We start from the raw sequence: 22,896 nt of genomic DNA, 5'->3' as shown, positions 1-22,896 counted from the left end.
AAAAGCTTAACTCAAGTTTTGTGCACAACATTTACATCCGTTAGTGGGTATTTCTCATTTGCCAAGATAATCCAGCCACTTCACATATCAATAATGAGTATTTCTGTCTGTATTAAAGCCCTTTTGTTGGGAAAAACTCATTCTGGTTGGCTTGGCCTGGCTCCCGAGTCACGTTAAATCCATAGATTAGGGCCTAACGAATGTATTTCAATTGACTGATTTCCTTCTATGAACAGTAACTCAGTAAACACGTTGAATTTGTTGCATGTTGAGGTTTTTTTTCAGTATGGTTCACGTTTATTTCAATGGGAATGAAAATGAACTAAACTTGCATATGCTTACTTATGTGAAAATGACTGCAATGCCGTTAGCTACCCACTGTCTGTCAATAGAGAAGGCCTACACTGGAAAGAACTCAAACTCAGACAGGCCTATACAAAAATATCCAATGATAGTTTTTTACAGATGCACTTCCTAGATTTTTTTAGGTAATTAAATTTAAGTTTAAACGGGATACGTGTGTTCTGTAAATTATTTTCAGTGTTCAGACTGGCCTTTGAGCGTCTCGTGCAACGTTTGCCGAATCGGAACTAAAAAATGTTGAACCTGCAAGATGGGTCAGCAACGTTGACGTAAAAAGTGTGCTTTCCGTGTGTATGGAAATGTAGTTTTCTCGCTTCCTCCATTACGTTCTACTGGATAACGGCGACACATGTAATGCACAGCATCTCCCAGTATGCAACTGGTTGTCGCTCCCATCGGTTGGGGAGAGTCAGCAGCACACGAGGACTTGCTGGGAGTGCTGAGTCGAATCTTGCTTTCGCGTATCCCTTTACCGAGAGAAACCGGCTATTTTATTGCAAGTAAATTGAACACATATTAGACATTAGGGAGGGGAAGTTTGATCAATTTTATCGGGTGACCTCAACAACGGGTTAATAATAGGGGCGGACACTAGCCAGTTCAGCAACTGCGTAACGCAAGTATTTATCCACAGTAGTGAACATCTAGCAAAGACCCACGATGGACCCGAGAGACGCTGCCCCTGATTCCTGGGAACAAGAGGATGATGTTGAGGCCCCGGTCGACGGGAAACTCGATTCCGAATTCGCCGCCCTCAACGTGAATGCCAAGCCGTTTGTCCCCAACATAAATGCCGTCGAATTTGTCCCGTCCTTCTTTCAGAAAGGCCCCTCGGAAGATCCTGATTCCGGTGGTAAGTTCGTGGTCACTCACGTTTGCGTTTGGCTAGATGGTTAGCTAGCTTGTTAGCAAGTTAACTTAGTTAGCTAGCTAACAAGCTCCACAACACACATGCGTCAACACTTTAGAGACCGCGTAAAGTAGCTAGTTAACGTTAAGGGCAAGCACGAGTTACCAAATTAACGGTATTTAGCTAGTTAGTTAGCTAAATTACTGTAACGTTAGCTGTATTCGGTAGTTTATGGATTGTTAATGGCTTGTTTGTAGCTAATATTTTCGGTAGGTTTTAGCTAACTATAGTAACGTTATGTTTCTATCCACTACTTACTAGTTAGTTGCCGGTTTAGTGTGCTTTTAGCCCACTGTCTCCGACAGTGTCTATAGTTACATACGTTAACTAATTGTAAACATATGTGAGGTTTTGGACATTCGATGTTTTAGTTAACGTGTTCTACTTTACCTAGTTATCATTTTACCAAATGTTAGTTACTGGCTTAACTTAGGACACGCTAACTAACGTTAACTATGTCAGTCGAGTGACAATTGTGTACGTAACGTTGGTAAGGCAAACGGTCCCACATTTTATTTTACTGTCTACGTGGGCTATGTAACGTTAGTCAGAAATGGCTAGCTTAGACATTCTTGGCCAATTGTGCTTTTTGGGGGGCTATACCCTTCCCACAATGTAAGTTAGGATTTCAAGATATGTACCCAACTAGCTACTGTAGATAACTATTTGAACGGGTACAACCTTCCCCCTTATAAATTGCAAGACATGACAACTTTAGGAACTGGTAACTAGTGTTGACATTATTGGTGTGACGAAGACGATCTTACTTTACATGGTGGAAGACAAACTTGTGAACAGTGTCCCATTTGAGCAGACCAGTAAAGCAGAAATAACTAGTCAGAGCCATTCATAGATGTTACTCTTTTACGTTTTGATGTCATGAAAATGAGCTGTGGCATGTTTTGGTCAGTTCTGTCTTATGCCAAATCCAATATGGAGGGGAATATGTAAGATGCTTCGTCTTAACATAAGTTACCATCCTTTCTATAAAAGCTCTTAGGTTGTGGTGGTTATGCATGATCTTTTAGGCAATACTAACTTGTAAGTCATGAGGGGATTCAAATCTAGCTATTTTTCCAGTCTGATATTTTGACATACGTCCGTTTTCTTATCCTTTAACCTCAATTTACCTTGTTAACCTGCCGAACACGCCTTACAAGCTTTTTGCTGTTGATCGACATCACCAATGTGTGTTTATACTAAAGATAAATGTAAGATATTCAACCGCTCTTGAGGAAAATGGCAGCCCAGTAAAAGTATAGTAAACATCAAGCTGTTGGTGGGTTAAACTCTTCTGGTGGAGTGTTGCGTATAGATGGGTTAGCTGACAATCCCACAAGTGGTTGACACTTCAATGGGGCAGAAGTCTGATGTGATTCTGGATGGCCAGAGGCTACCAACAATGACAAGAAACTGCCATGTGGGGAATCGTGACTACTGTCAGCCAGTTTGATCTTGTTCTTGAGACCATGTCTTGTGTTAAGGTGTTTTAACTGATTCCATGTTAACTGAAATTTGCTACATAACCAAGAACTGTAAACATTTATTTGAGATGACAAGTGCTGATTTTGCAACAAAAAAAAATCAATGAACATTGAAGAAATATAGTTTACATGTTGTCAACAATCTAAGCCAACCCGTATGTTTTACCCCATAGTTGCGAAGGCTTTGGTTGTTGCAAAACAACCAACCTGTCTATAGTACATATCGCAAACCAGTTAACTGGGGGAACTGGTGTTGCAGTTTGTTGGCCTCATAAGAACTGTAGTAGTTGTGACTATTGTGGTAGACTGGAACAGTGCTGGTTGGTAGATTTCACACCAATCCCACCTTACATTTTATTTGATGAACAATGTCTGATGAAAGAAGACTTAATGTGAATACGTTCTACCTCTTTTTTTTTTAGCGGACGTTGAACCAGTTGTTGCCACCATGGGGGTCGCAGAAACTGCAGGTATGTATACGTGTGTGTTAAACCTGTGGTCATTTTGCTCAGTTCAGCATTATCCATGAATAGCTTAGCTAGCCTCACAATCTATGGGCCCAGCCTCTGGCCTCTAACAAAGACCTCCGTAAATCCTGTCAACCCACTGTTCAACGTCCACCAAAGCAACTGTCACTGGTATGAATCACTAATTGATGCTTGTGGGCCTCAGTCTTCTCAATTAGTAGTCACAAAGTTCTGACATGTGTCTAGTACAGCTTCGAGAACACTTTTTTTTTTTGTGCACATTCACTGTTGCCGTGGAAGTGTTCTCTGTCAGCTATTTTTGACCGCTGGCTGTCCTTCCTAGTCTCATTATGTGTAGATGACTGCCAGTTGACGAGCTAATGTCTTGTTACATTATATTTAGAAGAACCCACCCCCTCTATTATAAGTACAATTAAGGTGTGCTGTAGTGCCAGTGAACTCTGAGGGTGCTGTACTGTGTCATAATAAACAGATTGATGCTGGCTAGCTCTGTCTGCGCACATAGCTTTGGTGCAGACAAAGACCAAACGTGGTGTCTGGTGTTGCAACTTGGTGCCTTATTCCATTTAGAGTGGCTGCAGTTCCTAATTTTCTGCGAAAGTGAAGTTTTAGACGAAAGAGGGATTTTTGTGTGGGATCCGCTGCGTGCTTTCACCTTCGAGTTCTTTGAGCTACTGCTCAGTGCTTGCTCACTCCGTGACTCCACTGCCACTTGTTCGAAGAAACGTTGTTCTTTGTCTGTTGTAACAGTAATCAAAGCAAACATAATCACGCCGCAACAGGCAATTTCTTTTTCATGGGGGGGAGGTTGTTATTTAGGCAAGTTGTATGTACACAGCCTATCAACAAAGCTAGACTCAGACAGGCAGTCAATAGTACGGTTTTAGCGGTACAAACATTCGCACTGAGCCGTTTGGTACAGGGACCTTGGTTCATTCCGCACTGTGAACCTGAATGAATACATAAATACTTAAATAAAAATGCTAGGCCTGCACTGTGTTTTATGCCTCAAGTAAGTCAAAGTGGACTTTGGGGGGCTATTCCGTTAACAGCAAGAGCTTAATCAAATCTAATTTGGCGCATTTAAATATTTTCCTTTGTGAGGCGCAGCCAGGAACTAGTTCTGTACAAGTAGTGTGTTCAAAAACCAGGACGATTCTCCGTTGTTTGGAAACCTTTTTGCTTCCCAGAAGATTACAGCGGAAATGAACAGAGTATGTCGCCACTGATCAACAAAAATGCCTATACACCTGCCAACGCCTCAAACATGACACATTTAAGCCGTCTTCACCCCAGTATTCCTACCACTGGAGCAAGATGGAAATGCAAAACAATAACTGTCTCCCATCTGCATTAAAGCAACCCGTTGCAGTTGACTCTGCCATGGAAATTACAAGAGCGATAGCTATGTTTTATAGCTGCAGATATTTGTGCCCATTCTCGGTTGTTGAGAAGAAAAGGGGGTTTCATCACCTTGTGAAAGTGCTCAAGCCACGTTATAAACTTTGCCCTCTCGCACCTGTTTCAGCAAACAGTTGTTAGAGCGGGGACTATGTAAGCAAGCCAAAGAGGAAATTGTCAATTAATTTACCAATGCACCCTGTGTTGCACTTACTACAGATGGATGGACCACCAGGGCTACAGTAGTCTTGTGTTTTCATTTAAGAAAATACGTGTTGGTATTCCTGATTGTTCTCTCATCAGGTATTATGACTCATGATCATATATGGAATTGGTAACTGTTGGCATTTCATTTTCCGCTTTACCGAACCGTGACCCCGAAAACTGCAATACCCACCTAACTCGGTTTGGTGAACCGTTACAACCCTTGTCAACAGCGATGTTTAATTTGCAAACGTTGGCTATTGGGAGGCAGAGATCTTTATCAGTAAATATGTCCGCATATATCGAAAGATTTCATTACAAAACTCTGATCTTTTTGTGCCAATGCAAAGTGCAGACGACGTCTTGCTTGTGCTACAGCAATATGTTACAACACAGAGCCTTCATACAGTGCCATGCGAAAGTATTCTGCCCCCTTGAACTTTGCGACCTTTTGCCACATTTCAGGCTTCAAACATAAAGATATAAAACTATCTTTTTGTGAAGAATCAACAATAAGTGGGACACAATCATGAAGTGGAATGACATTTATTGGATATTTCAAACTTTTTTAACAAATCAAAAACTGAAAAATTGGGTGTGCAAAATTATTCAGCCCCTTTACTTTCAGTGCAGCAAACTCTCTCCAGAAGTTCAGTGAGGATCTCTGAATGATCCAATGTTGACCTAAATGACTAATGATGATAAATACAATCCACCTGTGTGTAATCAAGTCTCCGTATAAATGCACCTGCACTGTGATAGTCTCAGAGGTCCGTTAAAAGCGCAGAGAGCATCATGAAGAACAAGGAACACACCAGGCAGGTCCGAGATACTGTTGTGAAGAAGTTTAAAGCCGGATTTGGATACAAAAAGATTTCCCAAGCTTTAAACATCCCAAGGAGCACTGTGCAAGCGATAATATTGAAATGGAAGGAGTATCAGATCACTGCAAATCTACCAAGACCTGGACGTCCCTCTAAACTTTCAGCTCATACAAGGAGAAGACTGATCAGAGATGCAGCCAAGAGGCCCATGATCACTCTGAATGAACTGCAGAGATCTACAGCTGAGGTGGGAGACTCTGTCCATAGGACAACAATCAGTCATATATTGCACAAATCTGACCTTTATGGAAGAGTGGCAAGAAGAAAGCCATTTATTAAAAAAAAAAAATATTTTGCCTTTATTTAACCAGGTAGGCTAGTTGAGAACAAGTTCTCATTTGCAACTGCGACCTGGCCAAGATAAAGCATAGCAGTGTGAACAGACAACAGAGTTACACATGGAGTAAACAATTAACAAGTCAATAACACAGTAGAAAATTAAGGAGTCTATATACAATGTGTGCAAAAGGCATGAGGTAGGCAACTAATTACAATTTTGCAGATTAGCACTGGAGTGATAAATGATCAGATGGTCATGTACAGGTAGAGATATTGGTGTGCAAAAGAGCAGAAAAGTAAATAAATAAAAACAGTATAAAAACAGTATGGGAATGAGGTAGGTGAAAATGGGTGGGCTATTTACCAATAGACTATGTACAGCTGCAGCGATCGGTAAGCTGCTCAGATAGCTGATGTTTGAAGTTGGTGAGGGAGATAAAAGTCTCCAACTTCAGCGATTTTTGCTGTTCGTTCCAGTCACAGGCAGCAGAGTACTGGAACGAAAGGCGGCCAAATGAGGCGCTGGCTTTAGGGATGATCAGTGAGATACACCTGCTGGAGCGCGTGCTACGGATGGGTGTTGCCATCGTGACCAGTGAACTGAGATAAGGCAGAGCTTTACCTAGCATGGACTTGTAGATGACCTGGAGCCAGTGGGTCTGGCGACGAATATGTAGCGAGGGCCAGCCGACTAGAGCATACAAGTCGCAGTGGTGGGTGGTATAAGGTGCTTTAGTGACAAAATGGATGGCACTGTGATAGACTGCATCCAGTTTACTGAGTAGAGTGTTGGAAGCCATTTTGTAGATGACATCGCCGAAGTCGAGGATCGGTAGGATAGTCAGTTTTACTAGGGTAAGCTTGGCAGCGTGAGTGAAGGAGGCTTTGTTGCGGAATAGAAAGCCGACTCTTGATTTGATTTTCGATTGGAGATGTTTGATATGAGTCTGGAAGGAGAGTTTGCAGTCTAGCCAGACACCTAGGTACTTATAGTCCACATATTCAAGGTCGGAACCATCCAGGGTGGTGATTCTAGTCGGGCATGCGGGTGCAGGCAGTGATCGGTTGAAAAGCATTCATTTGGTTTTACTAGCGTTTAAGAGCAGTTGGAGGCCATGGAAGGAGTGTTGTATGGCATTGAAGCTCTTTTGGAGGTTAGATAGCACAGTGTCCAATGACGAGCCGAAAGTATATAGAATGGTGTCGTCTGCGTAGAGGTGGATCAGGGAATCGCCCGCAGCAAGAGCAACATCATTGATATACACAGAGAAAAGAGTCCTCCCGAGAATTGAACCCTGTGGCACCCCCACAGAGACTGCCAGAGGACCGGACAGCATGCCCTCCGATTTGACACACTGAACTTTGTAACTTTGCAAAGTAATTGGTGAACCAGGCAAGGCAGTCATCCGAAAAACCGAGGCTACTGAGTCTGCCGATAAGAATATGGTGATTGACAGAGTCGAAGGCCTTGGCAAGGTCGATGAAGACGGCTGCACAGTACTGTCTTTTATCGATGGCGGTTATAATATCGTTTAGTACCTTGAGTGTGGCTGAGGTGTGACCGGCTCGGAAACCAGATTGCACAGTGGAGAAGGTACGGTGGGATTCGAGATGGTCAGTGACCTGTTTGTTGACTTGGCTTTCGAAGACCTTAGATAGGCAGGGCAGGATAGATATAGGTCTGTAACAGTTTGGGTCCAGGGTGTCTCCCCCTTTGAAGAGGGGGATGACTGTGGCAGCTTTCCAATCCTTGGGGATCTCAGACGATATGAAAGAGAGGTTGAACAGGCTGGTAATGGGTTGCGACAATGGCGGCGGATAGTTTCAGAAATGGAGGTTCCAGATTGTCAAGCCCAGCTGATTTGTACGGGTCCAGGTTTTGCAGCTCTTTCAGAACATCTGCTATCTGGATTTGGGTAAAGGAGAACCTGGAGAGGCTTGGGTGAGGAACTACGGGGGGGCGGAGCTGTTGGCCGAGGTTGGAGTAGCCAGGCGGAAGGCATGGCCAGCCGTTGAGAAATGCTTATTGAAGTTTTCGATAATCATGGATTTATCGGTGGTGACCGTGTTACCTAGCCTCAGTGCAGTGGGCAGCTGGGAGGAGGTGCTCTTGTTCTCCATGGACTTCAGTGTCCCAGAACTTTTTGGAGTTGGAGCTACAGGATGCAAACTTCTGCCTGAAGAAGCTGGCCTTAGCTTTCCTGACTGACTGCGTGTATTGGTTCCTGACTTCCCTGAACAGTTGCATATCGCGGGGACTATTCCATGCTATTGCAGTCCGCCACAGGATGTTTTTGTGCTGGTCGAGGGCAGTCAGGTTTGGAGTGAACCAAGGGCTGTATCTGTTCTTGGTTCTGCAATTTTTGAACGGAGCATGCTTATCTAAAATGGTGAGGAAGTTACTTTTAAAGAATGACCAGGCATCCTCAACTGACGGGATGAGGTCAATCGCTCTGGATAAGAGCGTCTGCTAAATGACTTAAATGTAAATGTCCTTCCAGGATACCCGGGCCAGGTCGATTAGAAAGGCCTGCTCACAGAAGTGTTTTAGGGAGCGTTTGACAGTGATGAGGGGTGGTCGTTTGACTGCGGCTCCGTAGCGGATGCAGGCAATGAGGCAGTGATCGCTGAGATCCTGGTTGAAGACAGCGGAGGTGTATTTGGAGGGCCAGTTGGTCAGGATGACGTCTATGAGGGTACCCTTGTTTACGGAGTTAGGGTTGTACCTGGTGGGTTCCTTGATGATTTGTGTGAGATTGAGGGCATCTAGCTTAGATTGTAGGACTGTCGGGGTGTTAAGCATATCCCAGTTTAGGTCACCTAACAGAACAAACTCTGAAGCTAGATGGGGGGCGATCAATTCACAAATGGTGTCCAGGGCACAGCTGGGAGCTGAGGGGGGGTCGGTAGCAGGCGGCAACAGTGAGAGACTTATTTCTGGAGAGAGTAATTTTCAAAATTAGTAGTTCGAACTGTTTGGGTATGGACCTGGAAACTGACATTACTTTGCAGGCTATCTCTGCAGTAGACTGCAACTCCTCCCCCTTTTGGCAGTTCTATCTTGACGGAAGATGTTATAGTTGGGTATGGAAATCTCTGAATTTTTGGTGGCCTTCCTGAGCCAGGATTCAGACACGGCAAGGACATCAGGGTTAGCAGAGTGTGCTAAAGTAGTGAGTAAAACAAACTTAGGGAGGAGGCTTCTGATGTTGACATGCATGAAACCAAGGCTTTTTCGATCACAGAAGTCAACAAATGAGGGTGCCTGGGGACATGCAGGGCCTGGGTTTACCTCCACATCACCCGCGGAGCAGAGAAGGAGTAGTATGAGGGTGCGGCTGAAGGCTATCAAAACTGGTCGCCTAGAGCGTTGGGGACAGAGAATAAGAGGAGCAGGTTTCTGGGCATGGTAGAATATATTCAGGGCATAATGCGCAGACAGGGGTATGGTGGGGTGCGGGTACAGTGGTGGTAAGCCCAGGCACTGGGTGATGATGAGAGAGGTTGTATCTCTGGACATGCTGGTTGTAATGGGTGAGGTCACCGCATGTGTGGGAGGTGGGACAAAGGAGGTAACAGGGGTATGAAGAGTGGAACTAGGGGCTCCATTGTGAACTAAAACAATGATCACTAACCTGAACAACAGTATACAAGGCATATTGACATTTGAGAGAGACATACAGCGAGGCATACAGTAATCACATGTGTTGAATTGGGAAAGCTAGCTAAAACAGTAGGTGAGACAGCAACAGCTAGTCAGCTAGCACAACAAACAGCAGGTAAAATGGCGTTGACTAGGCAACGGGGCCGACAGATAAAACAAACAAGCAGAATGGAGTACCTTGATTAATGGACAGTCCAGCGTGCATCAGCTATGTAGCCAAGAGATCAGTGTCCAGGGGGCAGCGGTGGATGGGCAGGGAAGCTGGACTGGCGAGTGTTATCCAGGTTAAAAAACTAACAATGACTAAATAGCTTGTAGCTAGTTAGCTGGTTAGCGTCTGGAGGTTCTTGAGTGTGTTCTAAAAAATAAAAAAATAATAGCGATTCCGTATCACAATGGGTGAGGCAGGTTTCCGGAAGGTATAAACAATTTAAAAATCAAAAAGAGATAGAAAGTAAATATGGGTCCAGAGAGTGTTTGGGACGCGGCGATTCAGACGGTTAGCAGGCCTGTGCTAACAAGCTAACAGTTCATAGGCCCGGGCTAGACAGGGTAGCAGGGGTGTGCTGCAGGTGCTCTGGCCGGGCTAGCTTCAAGCTAAGTGGGTGGAAACGCTAGCCAGGGGTAATCATCCGGGGTTGCAGTTTAGCTAGATAGCTAGTTGTGAAGATCCAGCTGAAAAATGTTCCGTTTGCGGTGGGAATCCGGGGATGAAAAATGAATAGGTCCGTTATGCTCTGGTTAGAGTCGTGTTGTTCGAACTGGCGAGAGCTTTCCGGGCTAAAGGTTAGCTGATGACCGGTTAGCTGAAGACCGCTAGCATAAAGATATCCATAAAAAGTGTTCTTTAAAGTTTGCCACAAGCCACCTGGGAGACACACCAAACATGTGGAAGAAGGTGCTCTGGTCAGATGAAACCAAAATGGAACCTTTTGGCAACAATGCAAAACGTTATGTTTGGTGTAAAAGCAACACAGCGCATCACCCTGAACACACCATCCCCACTGTCAAACATGGTGGTGGCAGCATCATGGTTTGGGCCTGCTTTTCTTCAGAAGGGACAGGGAAGATGGTTAAAATTGATGGGAAGATGGATGGAGCCAAATACAGGACCATTCTGGAAGAAAACCTGATGGAGTCTGCGAAAGACCTGAGACTGGGACGGAGAATTGTCTTCCAACAAGACAATGATCCAAAACATAAAGCAAAACCTACAATGGAATGGTTCAAAAATAAACATATCCAGGTGTTAGAATGGCCAAGTCAAAGTCCAGACCTGAATCCAATCGAGAATCTGTGGAAAGAACTGAAAACTGCTGTTTACAAATGCTCTCCATCAAACCTCACTGAGCTCGAGCTGTTTTGCAAGGAGGAATGGGATAAAATTTCAGTCTCTCGATGTGCAAAACTGATAGACATAACAGCTGTAAGTCGCTTGGGGTATCACAGCAAAAGGTGGCGCTACAAAGTATTAACTTAAGGGGGCTGAATAATTTTGCACGTCCAATTTTTCCGTTTTTGATTTGTTAAAAAAGTTTGAAATATCCAATAAATGTCGTTCCACTTCATGATTGTGTCCCACTTGTTGTTGATTCTTCACAAAAAAATACAGTTTTATATCTTTGTTTGAAGCCTGAAATGTGGCAAAAGGTCGCAAAGTTCAAGGGGGCCGAATACTTTCGCAAGGCACTGTATATATTTTAGGAATGTTCGTTTCAATCCGCTTTCCAGAACTAAGGCAGAGAGACGAGCTACATGTCAATCAAATTGGTTGAGGGTTCAGTGAAGCATAGTTTATTTCACTTTTGTATATTATCTACTTCACTTGCTTTGGCAATGTTAACATATGTTTCCCATGCCAATAAAGCACCTTGAATTGAGGAAAGAGAGACTTGAACGTGTGTGTGAAATAACATGCGCAGAACATGATTCGGCTCATTCGTTTTGAGAAGTTAGGGGCGGGGGTGGAAACTGTATTTGTAGCCTCTGCCTATTCCATTTTCCACTTTACCCCAAAGTGTGCACTCAACCTCATAGTGAGGTATAATTAAAGTTTTACAGATGAAAAGTCGGCATACCAACCATTTGATCTCAATCAGCTTCATGGGGATTTTCATTTAGATCTAGAGTTATACAGTTTGTAAGTAGCCTACAGTTGTCTAAAACGATGAACAGTAACCAGGTTTCCATCCATTTTTTTATGTGAGTAAAGTACGTCGGTTAAATGTGCCTAATAGGAGTAACAAATGTGGGGAACTTTCAAAATATCGACAAAATAAATACGCTAGACAATGTGGGATCTTTTACATTTACATTACATTTAAGTCATTTAGCAGATGCTCTTATCCAGAGCGACTTACAAATTGGTGCATTCACCTTATGACATCCAGTGGAACAGTCACTTTACAATAGTGCATCTAAATCTTAAAAGGGGGGTGAGAAGGATTACTTATCCTATCCTAGGTATTCCTTAAAGAGGTGGGGTTTCAGGTGTCTCCGGAAGGTGGTGATTGACTCCGCTGTCCTGGCGTCGTGAGGGAGTTTGTTCCACCATTGGGGGGCCAGAGCAGCGAACAGTTTTGACTGGGCTGAGCGGGCACTGTACTTCCTCAGTGGTAGGGAGGCGAGCAGGCCAGAGGTGGATTAACGCAGTGCCCTTGTTTGGGTGTAGGGCCTGATCAGAGCCTGGAGGTACTGAGGTGCCGTTCCCCTCACAGCTCCGTAGGCAAGCACCATGGTCTTGTAGCGGATGCGAGCTTCAACTGGAAGCCAGTGGAGAGAGCGGAGGAGCGGGGTGACGTGAGAGAACTTGGGAAGGTTGAACACCAGACGGGCTGCGGCGTTCTGGATGAGTTGTAGGGGTTTAATGGCACAGGCAGGGAGCCCAGCCAACAGCGAGTTGCAGTAGTCCAGACGGGAGATGACAAGTGCCTGGATTAGGACCTGCGCCGCTTCCTGTGTGAGGCAGGGTCGTACTCTGCGGATGTTGTTGAGCATGAACCTACAGGAACGGGCCACCGCCTTGATGTTAGTTGAGAACGACAGGGTGTTGTCCAGGATCACGCCAAGGTTCTTAGCGCTCTGGGAGGAGGACACAGTGGAGTTGTCAACCGTGATGGCGAGATCATGGAACGGGCAGTCCTTCCCCGGGAGGAAGAGCAGCTCTGTCTTGCCGAGGTTCAGCTTGAGGTGGTGATCTGTCATCCACACTGATATGTCTGCCAGACATGCAGAGATGCGATTCGCCACCTGGTCATCAGAAGGGGGGAAAGGAGAAGATTAATTGTGTGTCGTCTGCATAGCAATGATAGGAGAGACCATGTGAGGTTATGACAGAGCCGAGTGACTTGGTGTATAGCGAGAATAGGAGAGGGCCTAGAACAGAGCCCTGGGGGACACCAGTGGTGAGAGGGCGTGGTGAGGAGACAGATTCTCGCCACGCCACCTGGTAGGAGCGACCTGTCAGGTAGGACGCAATCCAAGCGTGGGCTGCGCCGGAGATGCCCAACTCGGAGAGGGTGGAGAGGAGGATCTGATGGTTCACAGTATCGAAGGCAGCCGATAGGTCTAAAAGGATGAGAGCAGAGGAGAGAGAGTTAGCTTTAGCAGTGCGGAGCGCCTCTGTGATACAGAGAAGAGCAGTCTCAGTTGAATGACTAGTCTTGAAACCTGACTGATTTGGATCAAGAAGGTCATTCTGAGAGAGATAGCGGGAGAGCTGGCCAAGGACGGCACGTTCAAGAGTTTTTGAGAGAAAAGAAAGAAGGGATACTGGTCTGTAGTTGTTGACATCGGAGGGATCGAGTGTAGGTTTTTTCAGAAGGGGTGCAACTCTCGCTCTCTTGAAGACGGAAGGGACGTAGCCAGCGGTCAGGGATGAGTTGATGAGCGAGGTGAGGTAAGGGAGAAGGTCTCCGGAAATGGTCTGGAGAAGACCATTGTTGGTTTAACTGAATTATATGAAATGTCGGTGGAAACACTTGTGCACAAATATTGATATAATAACCATCATAAAGTTTGAGTCAGTCGATGACATGTTTGGTCCTCCCACTACGACTCGTTGGGAAAGCATGCGGTTTAGGCCTATTGGACTACAGATGAAATAAGTTCTGAACTTCACAGGGTGGTAAAAGTGCAAGGTGATGAGCTTGATGCTCCTTTCCTATAAATATTGGGGGTCTTATTCCGGTGACATGATGATCGATGATTGGATGCCGTTTTGACAAATTTAAAATTATCTCGCTTTTTTGTCTAAATAATAATATCAGGTACGCTATATGTGCTCTTTAGCCAAAAGCATGCAGATAGCGCTGTTGGCTAGAGCACGCGTGCCAATTCCATAACTCTCGTTGTGAAGGAAACCCATTTAACTTGTACCCCAAATGGTATTTTTATGTGCACTGTCGTCATGCACAGCCTTATATCTGCAACAAGAATATTTGATGGAAACTCATCTCTGGTGGGGAAATGTGCATGTTGGTTTTTATACAGATTTGAGAATGTTAGTGTGAACCTATGGCCACTTGGATGGTAACCAAGCCAGTGAGAAGAGTTTGAAGCAGGTGGTGTTAAGAAGCTGTAGCTTAGCCTACCTGTGTGTTTAGTTTAAATCCAAAGCACTTATTATGAGTTTTGGAGAAGAATAACTAGTAACATTATACTAGTTATTATATTATGTAGAAGACTATCATTGTGATCTAGCAGACATGGAAATTGCTTTGATCTAACTTTATTGAATGAGCACCATTCGTCTGAGTAGAGCTGAGACTGGGTAAAGTAGAGAAACCGACACATGAGGAGCTTCGGGACCTTTCGCTGTTGGGAAGAGGGGTCCAGAATGATCCCCAGCCACTCCATTCAATTAGTCTGACTTTTCCTGTGACTGGCAAAATGACTTCTGCATTCCTTACTGTTGAGGTCTTACATCATTTACATTAGGCTAAAAGTTGTGAATGTGCAGGATGGAAGAAAGGCTTGCCAAACATGTCCAGGGCCAAGCTGCCTTGGAGCACTCACTGACCTCTGACCCATATTCTACTGCAAGTGTTTCCTGGTCCTGGGGACCCAAAGGGGTAGACATTTTAGTTTCTCCCCTCGCATTACACACCTGATTCCACTAATCAACTAATTTAACCTTTGATTAAGTGGAATCAGGTGTGTAGTACTAAGTTAACTAAATGTGCAACCCTTTGGGTCCTCGGGACCAGGATTAAACACTACGGATTTCACTGTCTCATATTTGGAATAATGAGCCATGCTCTCTAAGTGTCAGCATGGTCCGTCATCACTACTTGGTCTTTAAAGCCCGTAGGGTGCTGAATGGTTACACTATTTCAGATGTTAAACAGCTTTTTCTAGAAATCAAATAAGGTTAATTGTATCAATGTTATTGGAATGAACTCTGACCTTAAGCTCTAATGTTCTGTAGGTTTGGCATTCTGTAGTTTTAGCTGTAAAATCTTGTCAAAACTGATGCCAGAAGTTTAGCTGTAGTAACCATTAACAAGCTTCGTAGAACAATACCCTCATGGCTAATTAATATGCTGTACTGTATGAATACTCTACATCATTGCCAGCCTGTAGTGTAGCCCTAGTTAGGTTTTCCCCTTTGAATATGAAATGTTATGGCAAACTAATTACGTGTATTTTATCTATCTAAACTTAAACGTTTGTAGAGAAACTTAATTTACGGTGGTAGCTGTTTTCACATCAGACCTGAAACCAGATGAATCTATTTTCAAACTCATATCATGATTATTTATTCCACACCACTAATGCTCTGTTCGGTTTGTCCCTGGGCAGCCCCGGTGGAGAATGGCGACTCTGAAATGACCACAGAGGAGACATGGGACCTGAAAGGGGTGGAGCCCAATGAGGAAGAACCAGGAGGAGGGCCTGGTGGTGACGGGGGACCAATAGTTGTTGAGGAGATTCTGGAGGAGGAAGTCCTAGAGGAGGAGGAAGATGTGCCAATCATGCCTAAAGTGGTTGCCCTCCCACCAGACGCGCCCAAGAAGGAACATGTGAACGTGGTGTTCATCGGTCATGTTGGTGAGTGGGGGGCACATCTGCTTCTTTCTTTTTCATGGCTATTGCAGTGGTTTCACATACTATCACTTAGGTGTGTGGGTCATCTCGGCATTGCTCTGTTATTTCTTGGGGTTTCATTTGATCCAATAAAACATGCTTATTGGCAGCCCTATATAACATCCATGTTGTATAGTTGTCACTGTCACACCTGGATTGCTGATTGGGGGGGTCTGTCAAAGAAACAAATCTAGGGGAAACTGCTATTGCCTTAATAGGAAACAGTGGGAAACCAGGCAATGTTTTGTATTTATTTTTCATTTAATCAGCCCTGTTACAAGGCTAGACAGCACAGGCCATTTTTATCTTCTCTCACAACTCCCTGTTGTCCCTCATCTCTCCCTAGATGCTGGCAAGTCTACCATCGGAGGACAAATCATGTGAGTATCTCTCTTTCTGTTGTGGTTGTGATTCATTCAGTCCAATGGGGCTTTTAACACCTGTTGCATTTCTCACCACCCCTCCACTCTTTGCTCCTTCCCCCTCTCTCTTCATCACTCCCTCTGGTTATCCTCTTCCTCACTGGTAGGTATTTAACAGGCATGGTAGAGAAGAGAACTCTGGAGAAGTATGAAAGAGAAGCCAAGGAGAAGAACAGGGAAACCTGGTGAGTTACACTGCTTTTTACCAGGGTCTACTGCAAAAAGTATATGAAATGGCATGACTAAAGCCTGTCGGTATAACAAGGGTTTAACCCCCTCCCTTCCTCTGTCTGCCAGGTACCTCTCCTGGGCCCTGGACACTAACCAGGAGGAGCGAGACAAGGGGAAGACTGTGGAGGTGGGCAGAGCGTACTTTGAAACTGAGAAAAAGCACTTTACCATCCTGGACGCTCCAGGCCACAAAAGCTTTGTGCCCAATATGATCGGAGGAGCGTCGCAGGCTGACCTGGCTGTGCTGGTGAGTCCATAGTGTCATGCTGATGTTTTTCAGGGTCTGTGGCTTGTGGCTGCAAATACCAAAATATCCAGTTGAGAGAAAGATCTTGAAATGGTAAATATAAAGATTATTTAAAAAAAAAAAAAAACATTTTGAAATTAAGAAGGAACAATGATAAATATCTGTTTACTTGATTGTAAAATACATTGTTTTGACATCTACACAGCAATGTCGGGGTTCCTTTAATTAATTAATTTTACCTTTATTTAACTAGGCAAGTCAGTTAACAAATTCTTATTTTCAATGACAGCCTAGGAACAGTGGGTTAACTGTTCGGGGGCAGAACGACAGTTTTGTACCTTGTCAGCTCAGGGATTTGAGCTTGCAACCTTCCGGTTACTAGTCCAACTCTCTAACCACTAGGCTACCCTACCGCCCCAATGAATGATTTTCAATGTGTATTTCTCCTGCCTAGGTGATCTCAGCCAGGAAGGGAGAGTTTGAGACGGGCTTTGAGAAGGGTGGACAGACACGGGAGCACGCCATGTTGGCCAAAACGGCGGGGGTGAAGCATCTGATCATCCTTGTCAACAAAATGGATGACCCCACAGTGAACTGGAGCCTAGAGAGGTGCGCATTTACCACTTAGAGCACAGAAATCACATCAGGTTACAGGAAACTGGTAGTCACGGGTGCTTGCTCCAGTTTACATCAACAAGAAAACACCCATTACAGAGAAGATGATGTGGTTATGGTCAAAGCCTAGGGTGGAATCCTTTGTTGATGTAGGGTCTTTGTAGAACCTTAACGGAAATCATGCATACATTGACATCATTACAAGATTTGCTCGAGATTTTAACATTTATTCTCATGTATCTGAAATCCAGCTCAACCCACAATTTATTTTTTGTTTAACCTGAAAACTCAGGTACGAAGAATGCAAGGAAAAACTAGTGCCATTTTTGAAGAAGGTTGGCTTCAACCCGAAGAAAGACATTCACTTCATGCCCTGCTCTGGCCTCACAGGAGCCAACCTCAAGGAGCCTGTTGAGTCGTGCACTTGGTATACGTGAGTATCACCAGCTTTTACACTGCTGTCCCTGGACTGTGTTCACTAGGTACGAAATGGAAGAAAACAGTCAAATGGAGGGGTACTATCTCTTCTTGTCCAGTAAGAAACACTCCTTCCTTCTCTGTTAACGAAGCCACACGAAAGGTACTATAACATTTCAGTGTGAATGGATTGAATAGTCTTCTGACGCTACTGTCCTAACCTGTTTATCTCCTCTCTCTCTGTCTTCCAGGGGGTTACCATTCATTCCACATCTAGACAGTTTGCCAAACTTAAACAGAGTGAGCGACGGACCAGTCAGATTACCCATCGTAGACAAATACAAGGTGAAGACGACCACATTATGAAACCTTAATATTTTTATTCTATTGCCATTAATATGGCAACCAACCCATTATATTTAAGTGTTTATTTAGATACGGTTGTCCTTTACATGACAGTATTTTGATGGTCAACAACTGTAGTGAGCCATGTCATTCGTACTGCCCACATCAGCAGCTACACTGTACATGTAACCTATTTCCTGGTAATAAAAAGCCTATTTAACCACACTAGTTTTTAACCCTTTCACACAACTGTAGAATACCTTTTTCTGACTTGGGTTACTTAATCTGGCCTCTTTCTACTGTTGTTCCCCACCCTATAGGACATGGGTACTGTCATCCTGGGGAAACTGGAGTCCGGGTCCATCAGTAAAGCACAGCAGCTTGTCATGATGCCAAACAGGGTAAGACATTCTCCAGCAGTCTGCCATGGACCATCCAACGCCCATCAGAGCATTAGAGCTATAGCTAATCCTAGGTAATGTGGTGGCAAGTATCTTAAGCCAGAGTTGTTTAGTCGTAGGTATTTTTTTCTTGTATTTACCATGTGTCTGTGCCACACGGTATCTCCCTCTGTTGTTTTGTTTTTTTACCATAAAGGTGTTCGCTCCATCTCTTATTATGAACTTGTATTAATGGCTGCGTATCTCTTCCTCCTTCCATCCCTCCCTGTAGCACACCGTGGAGGTGTTGAGCCTGCTGAGTGATGACGTGGAGACAGACGATGCTTCTCCTGGAGAGAACCTGAAGCTGAGACTGAAGGGCATCGAGGAGGAGGAGATCCTGCCAGGCTTCATCCTCTGTAACGCTGAGAACCTCTGCCACTCTGGACGCACCTTTGACGCCCAGGTACGCCAGTCACCACGCCACCACAGATACTAAGGCAGTTGGAGTTGGACCGTAGTCCTGTCTGAATGTCGCCCTAATGGCAAACATATTGGATTTATTGGTGTTTGTTTTTACTCCGTGTTGTGTTGTGTGTTCTCACAGATTGTCATCATTGAACACAAGTCCATTATCTGCCCTGGTTACAATGCTGTCCTCCACATCCACACCTGCATCGAAGAAGTGCAAATTACGGTAATGATACTGTCATAATGTCATAACCTTCAAAAGGAACCATCTTCATTTTGAATCTGCAATGTATTCCCTTTAAACTGCACCTGACAAATAGTGTTTTAAAGACCTGCCAGTATAGTTATTGTGATGGTTCTGCTCCACATCTAGGCCTTAATCTGTCTGGTAGACAAGAAGTCAGGAGAGAAAAGTAAGACGCGACCGCGCTTTGTGAAACAGGACCAGGTGTGCATTGCCCGTCTGCGCACCGCCGGAACCATCTGCCTTGAAACCTTCAAAGACTTTCCCCAGATGGGACGGTTCACCCTACGGGATGAAGGTACGGACCTCTGCTATCACTGGGGCTGTTAGTCAGCGGCAGGTAGCCTAGCGTTGAGCCCGTAAAGGGAAGGTGTCTCGGTCGAATCCCCAAGCTGACTACTTGAAAAATGGCGATTTGCCCTTGAGCAAGGCACTTAACCCTGATTACTTATGTAATTCGCTCTGGATAAGAGCGTCTGTTGAATGATGAAAGTATATATGTAAAATGTTAGTAGTCCCTAAATGGCCATGCTGGAAGGGACAATGGTTTAAATGTAGTCCAAACTAAAACCAAGGTTAAAGTAGGGCTGGGTGATATACCGTATTTATGATCTACCGGTGTTGATGCAGGGACTGACCGGTTTGTGTTTTTCGTTACCTTCTATATCGGTATTTGAATGTTTGGTTTGTTAAATGTGATACGCCATGTGTAATGTCAATTTTTATAGATTACTTCGCTACTTGAGTCATCGCTCTCTCTTTCTCTCCGTGCCACTTTCCATGCAGACCTAGCCACGCCCCCTGTCACTCAAGGAGCGTATTTGATGTTCCTCAACCACTAGACACTTGCGTTGAGTCTGCATGGTCAATGCAGCACATGCAACAATGTTAATGACAACGATGCTGTTTTCACTTTGCTTCTTAATATAAATCCACTGGCGTTGTATAGTTACACTATTAGTTTGTTTCTTACATCAGCAAACAGCTAGTTTGTCTTTTCTTAGCAAGTTGCCCTAAATCTTGTGAGACGCTAATTGTTAGCCATTAATGCTAATAGCTAGCTAGCTAATAAATGTACTGAGTAAGAGCAAACGTAGCTAGCTAATACAGCACTAGCTAAATCAGCATGTTTGTGCAACAGTATCTTCTAAAACAAAGAGGAATATGCAAAGCAAGAATGTTAGCTACATGAGGTAGTTAAGAGAGAACATGCAATGTAGCCAAAGCTTATAGGGTTCCCTAGGAAACACCTATCAACACTTTAGTTCCATCCCTTTCACAATAACTCCTCCCTGGCATTTTAATTTGTTGTCATCTCAAACACTGTATTCAAAGTGCCCACTATTATATTCTAACTATAGAATTAGAATAGTCATTATATTTCCATGATTCAAACAGTTTTACTCTAATTCGCAGGTCAAGTCGCAATTGCAACATTTGGTTACAAATAAGTCCTTGATTATTTTCCCATATCGTGCAGTCCTACATGGCAGCATGGAAATTCTCAATTGAGCAGTGGTGTAAAAATACTTTCAAGTACTACTTAAGTTTTTTTTTTTTTTTGGTATCTGTACTTTACTATTTTTATTTGACAACTTTTACTTCACTACATTCCTAAAGAAAATAATATACTTCTTACTCCATACATTTTCCCTGACACCTAAAAGTACTTGTCCTGTCCTTCTCAGCATTCAAAATGTAACAATGGTCCAATTCACACACTTGTCAAGAGAACATCCCTGGTGATGTACTGCCTCTGATCTGGATGACTCACTAAACACAAATGCTTTGTTTGTAAATTATTGTTGAGTGTTGGCGTGTGCCCCTGGCTATTCGTAAGCAAGAAAATGGTGCCGTCTGATTTGCTTAAAATAAGGATTTTTAAATTATTTTTTACTTTTGATACTTAAGTACATTTTATCAATTACATTTACTTTTTATACTTAAGTATATTTAAGACCAAATACTTTTACTGAAGTAGTATTTTACTGGGTCATTTTCACTTTTACTTGAGTAATTTTCTATTAACATATCTTTTACTTTTACTCAAGTATGACAATTTGGTCATTTTTCCCACCATTGCATTTGAGTGCAGGAGATGCAGAAATGATAAGTGCTGACATTTGTTTTGGTTGAATTGTTTTATACTGTTCAATCAGAATGGGGAAAGACTCATTGAAATCACTTAGAATGTATGTGTTGCGCCACTAGGATCACTCACTACTCATAAAGCAAATGTACAACTTTACTATTCAAAAACTTAAATTGGTCATATTGTAAAAAAAAAAAAAAAAATCAATACATTGACAGGCATATTGCCCAGCTCTAGATTAAAGTCTCTGTTAGTGCTTGAGTCGCATTTGTGGTGAAAAGTACTGTTGGTTGGAGAGTGTGGTAGAGGGGATGGGTCATTCATTGGGACCCTAAAAGGGGAGAAAGTCTGTATGAGTGGGTCGGAGAGTGGAGGGTATCCACTTATGAAGATTTAATTTAAAACTAGCCCATTTGGACTTGACTAGACAGGCTTTGCTGTTAACCTACGTCTGTGTCCTCTCCTCAGGTAAGACCATTGCCATTGGTAAGGTGTTGAAGCTCGTTGCTGAGAGGGACTGAAGCGGTTGTATGGGAGTCCCCGGTCACAGTCTGGCACCATGGTGGGGTGGGGGTGAAGAGTGGGGTCGGGTCATTGATGGGAACACAGGCGGCGGTGACCAACTCTGCTCACGGCCCTCTCTTCTCTCCCCCTTTGACCTGTCGATGATCAGCTTAAAAAACTTCTCTGAAAAAGAAACCTGTTTTTAAGCAAATGAAAAACGAGATCAAGTACACACGAGTCAGCTTTCTCATATTGAGAGCTCAGCTATGCCATTTTGGGTTAGGCCCTGCCCCCAAACCCATTCCCTCACACCCCTACTCTGGTCTACTCATGACCATAAAACACAATTGTTTTCTCTTAGTTTTTTATTTTTATTTTTTCTTCCATCATTGAACATTTTAAAATGGCAGCAGTTATATCTGTAACCAGACAAGGACCAGGATTTGCTTATAATACAGAAAAATATATTATTTACAAAAAAAAAGATGTTTGAGAATTTAACAAGTTGAAACCAAAATGTTATTATCTTGGTTGTACAAAGGGTTGAAAATATCCACTAACTTCCCAAAATTCAGAATGGGGGGGATAGGCAGGAAATCTGGGAATTTTGTGAACATTGATTAATTTTTGCAACCCTAGTTGTACATGTCTCCCATTGCTTTTACCCACTTTTGGTTTCTCTTATATGGCGTTCTGGCAGTGTGCTTGAGCGCCTTCACATGTTATTAAAGCAAACTACTATGACAATAAAATATAAAAATTGGAGAAGTGCTAGTTCTTTTATTTGTGCTGTTTAACGTTAGAGGAAAAAATATAATTAAGTTGACATGAAATTTGTCATTTAATCTTTATCATTGCATACCAAAAAATACATCTTTACCCTGTGAGAAAGATGGAATTTCGTAGAGCTGTTTCATGGCACAAGTGTGTTCAGGCAATCCTTTTCAAAGCCTAAAATACTTCATTTCAACTCGTATAGAATGTGCCCTACAGCTGGATATTTGCCTGTGTGTAATGACGACCACTTGTGTACCTTTTGTACTATACTAAATTACATGACAAGCAGGTGGCACCGCTTCTCTCTCAAGTTCTATTCTAATGGATATTGTTTTAATCACAGATTAATTGAATAAATCAAACATGACTTGTATTTACGCTAATCTA

The 22,896-nt window shown here is 43.5% G+C and overlaps 1 protein-coding gene across 1 annotated transcript; it reads left to right on the top strand.

The window, feature by feature from the left end:
- Nucleotides 1-723: 723 nt before the first annotated feature.
- On the top strand, nt 724-22,500 carry LOC118365669 (eukaryotic peptide chain release factor GTP-binding subunit ERF3A-like). Its single transcript, XM_035748038.2, has 14 exons — nt 724-1,216; nt 3,180-3,227; nt 15,480-15,728; nt 16,111-16,144; nt 16,294-16,371; nt 16,484-16,664; nt 17,119-17,273; nt 17,572-17,712; nt 17,948-18,041; nt 18,362-18,442; nt 18,714-18,887; nt 19,029-19,118; nt 19,266-19,434; nt 21,697-22,500. The coding sequence occupies exons 1-14, from the start codon at nt 1,024-1,026 to the stop codon at nt 21,747-21,749; spliced, it is 1,740 nt and encodes a 579-aa protein (XP_035603931.1). The 5' UTR covers nt 724-1,023; the 3' UTR covers nt 21,750-22,500.
- Nucleotides 22,501-22,896: the final 396 nt, after the last annotated feature.

Source organism: Oncorhynchus keta, chromosome 32 (assembly GCF_023373465.1).
Source record: "Oncorhynchus keta strain PuntledgeMale-10-30-2019 chromosome 32, Oket_V2, whole genome shotgun sequence".
In the NCBI taxonomy this organism is placed as follows: domain Eukaryota; kingdom Metazoa; phylum Chordata; class Actinopteri; order Salmoniformes; family Salmonidae; genus Oncorhynchus; species Oncorhynchus keta.
This window is presented reverse-complemented; position numbering and strand designations above follow the sequence as displayed.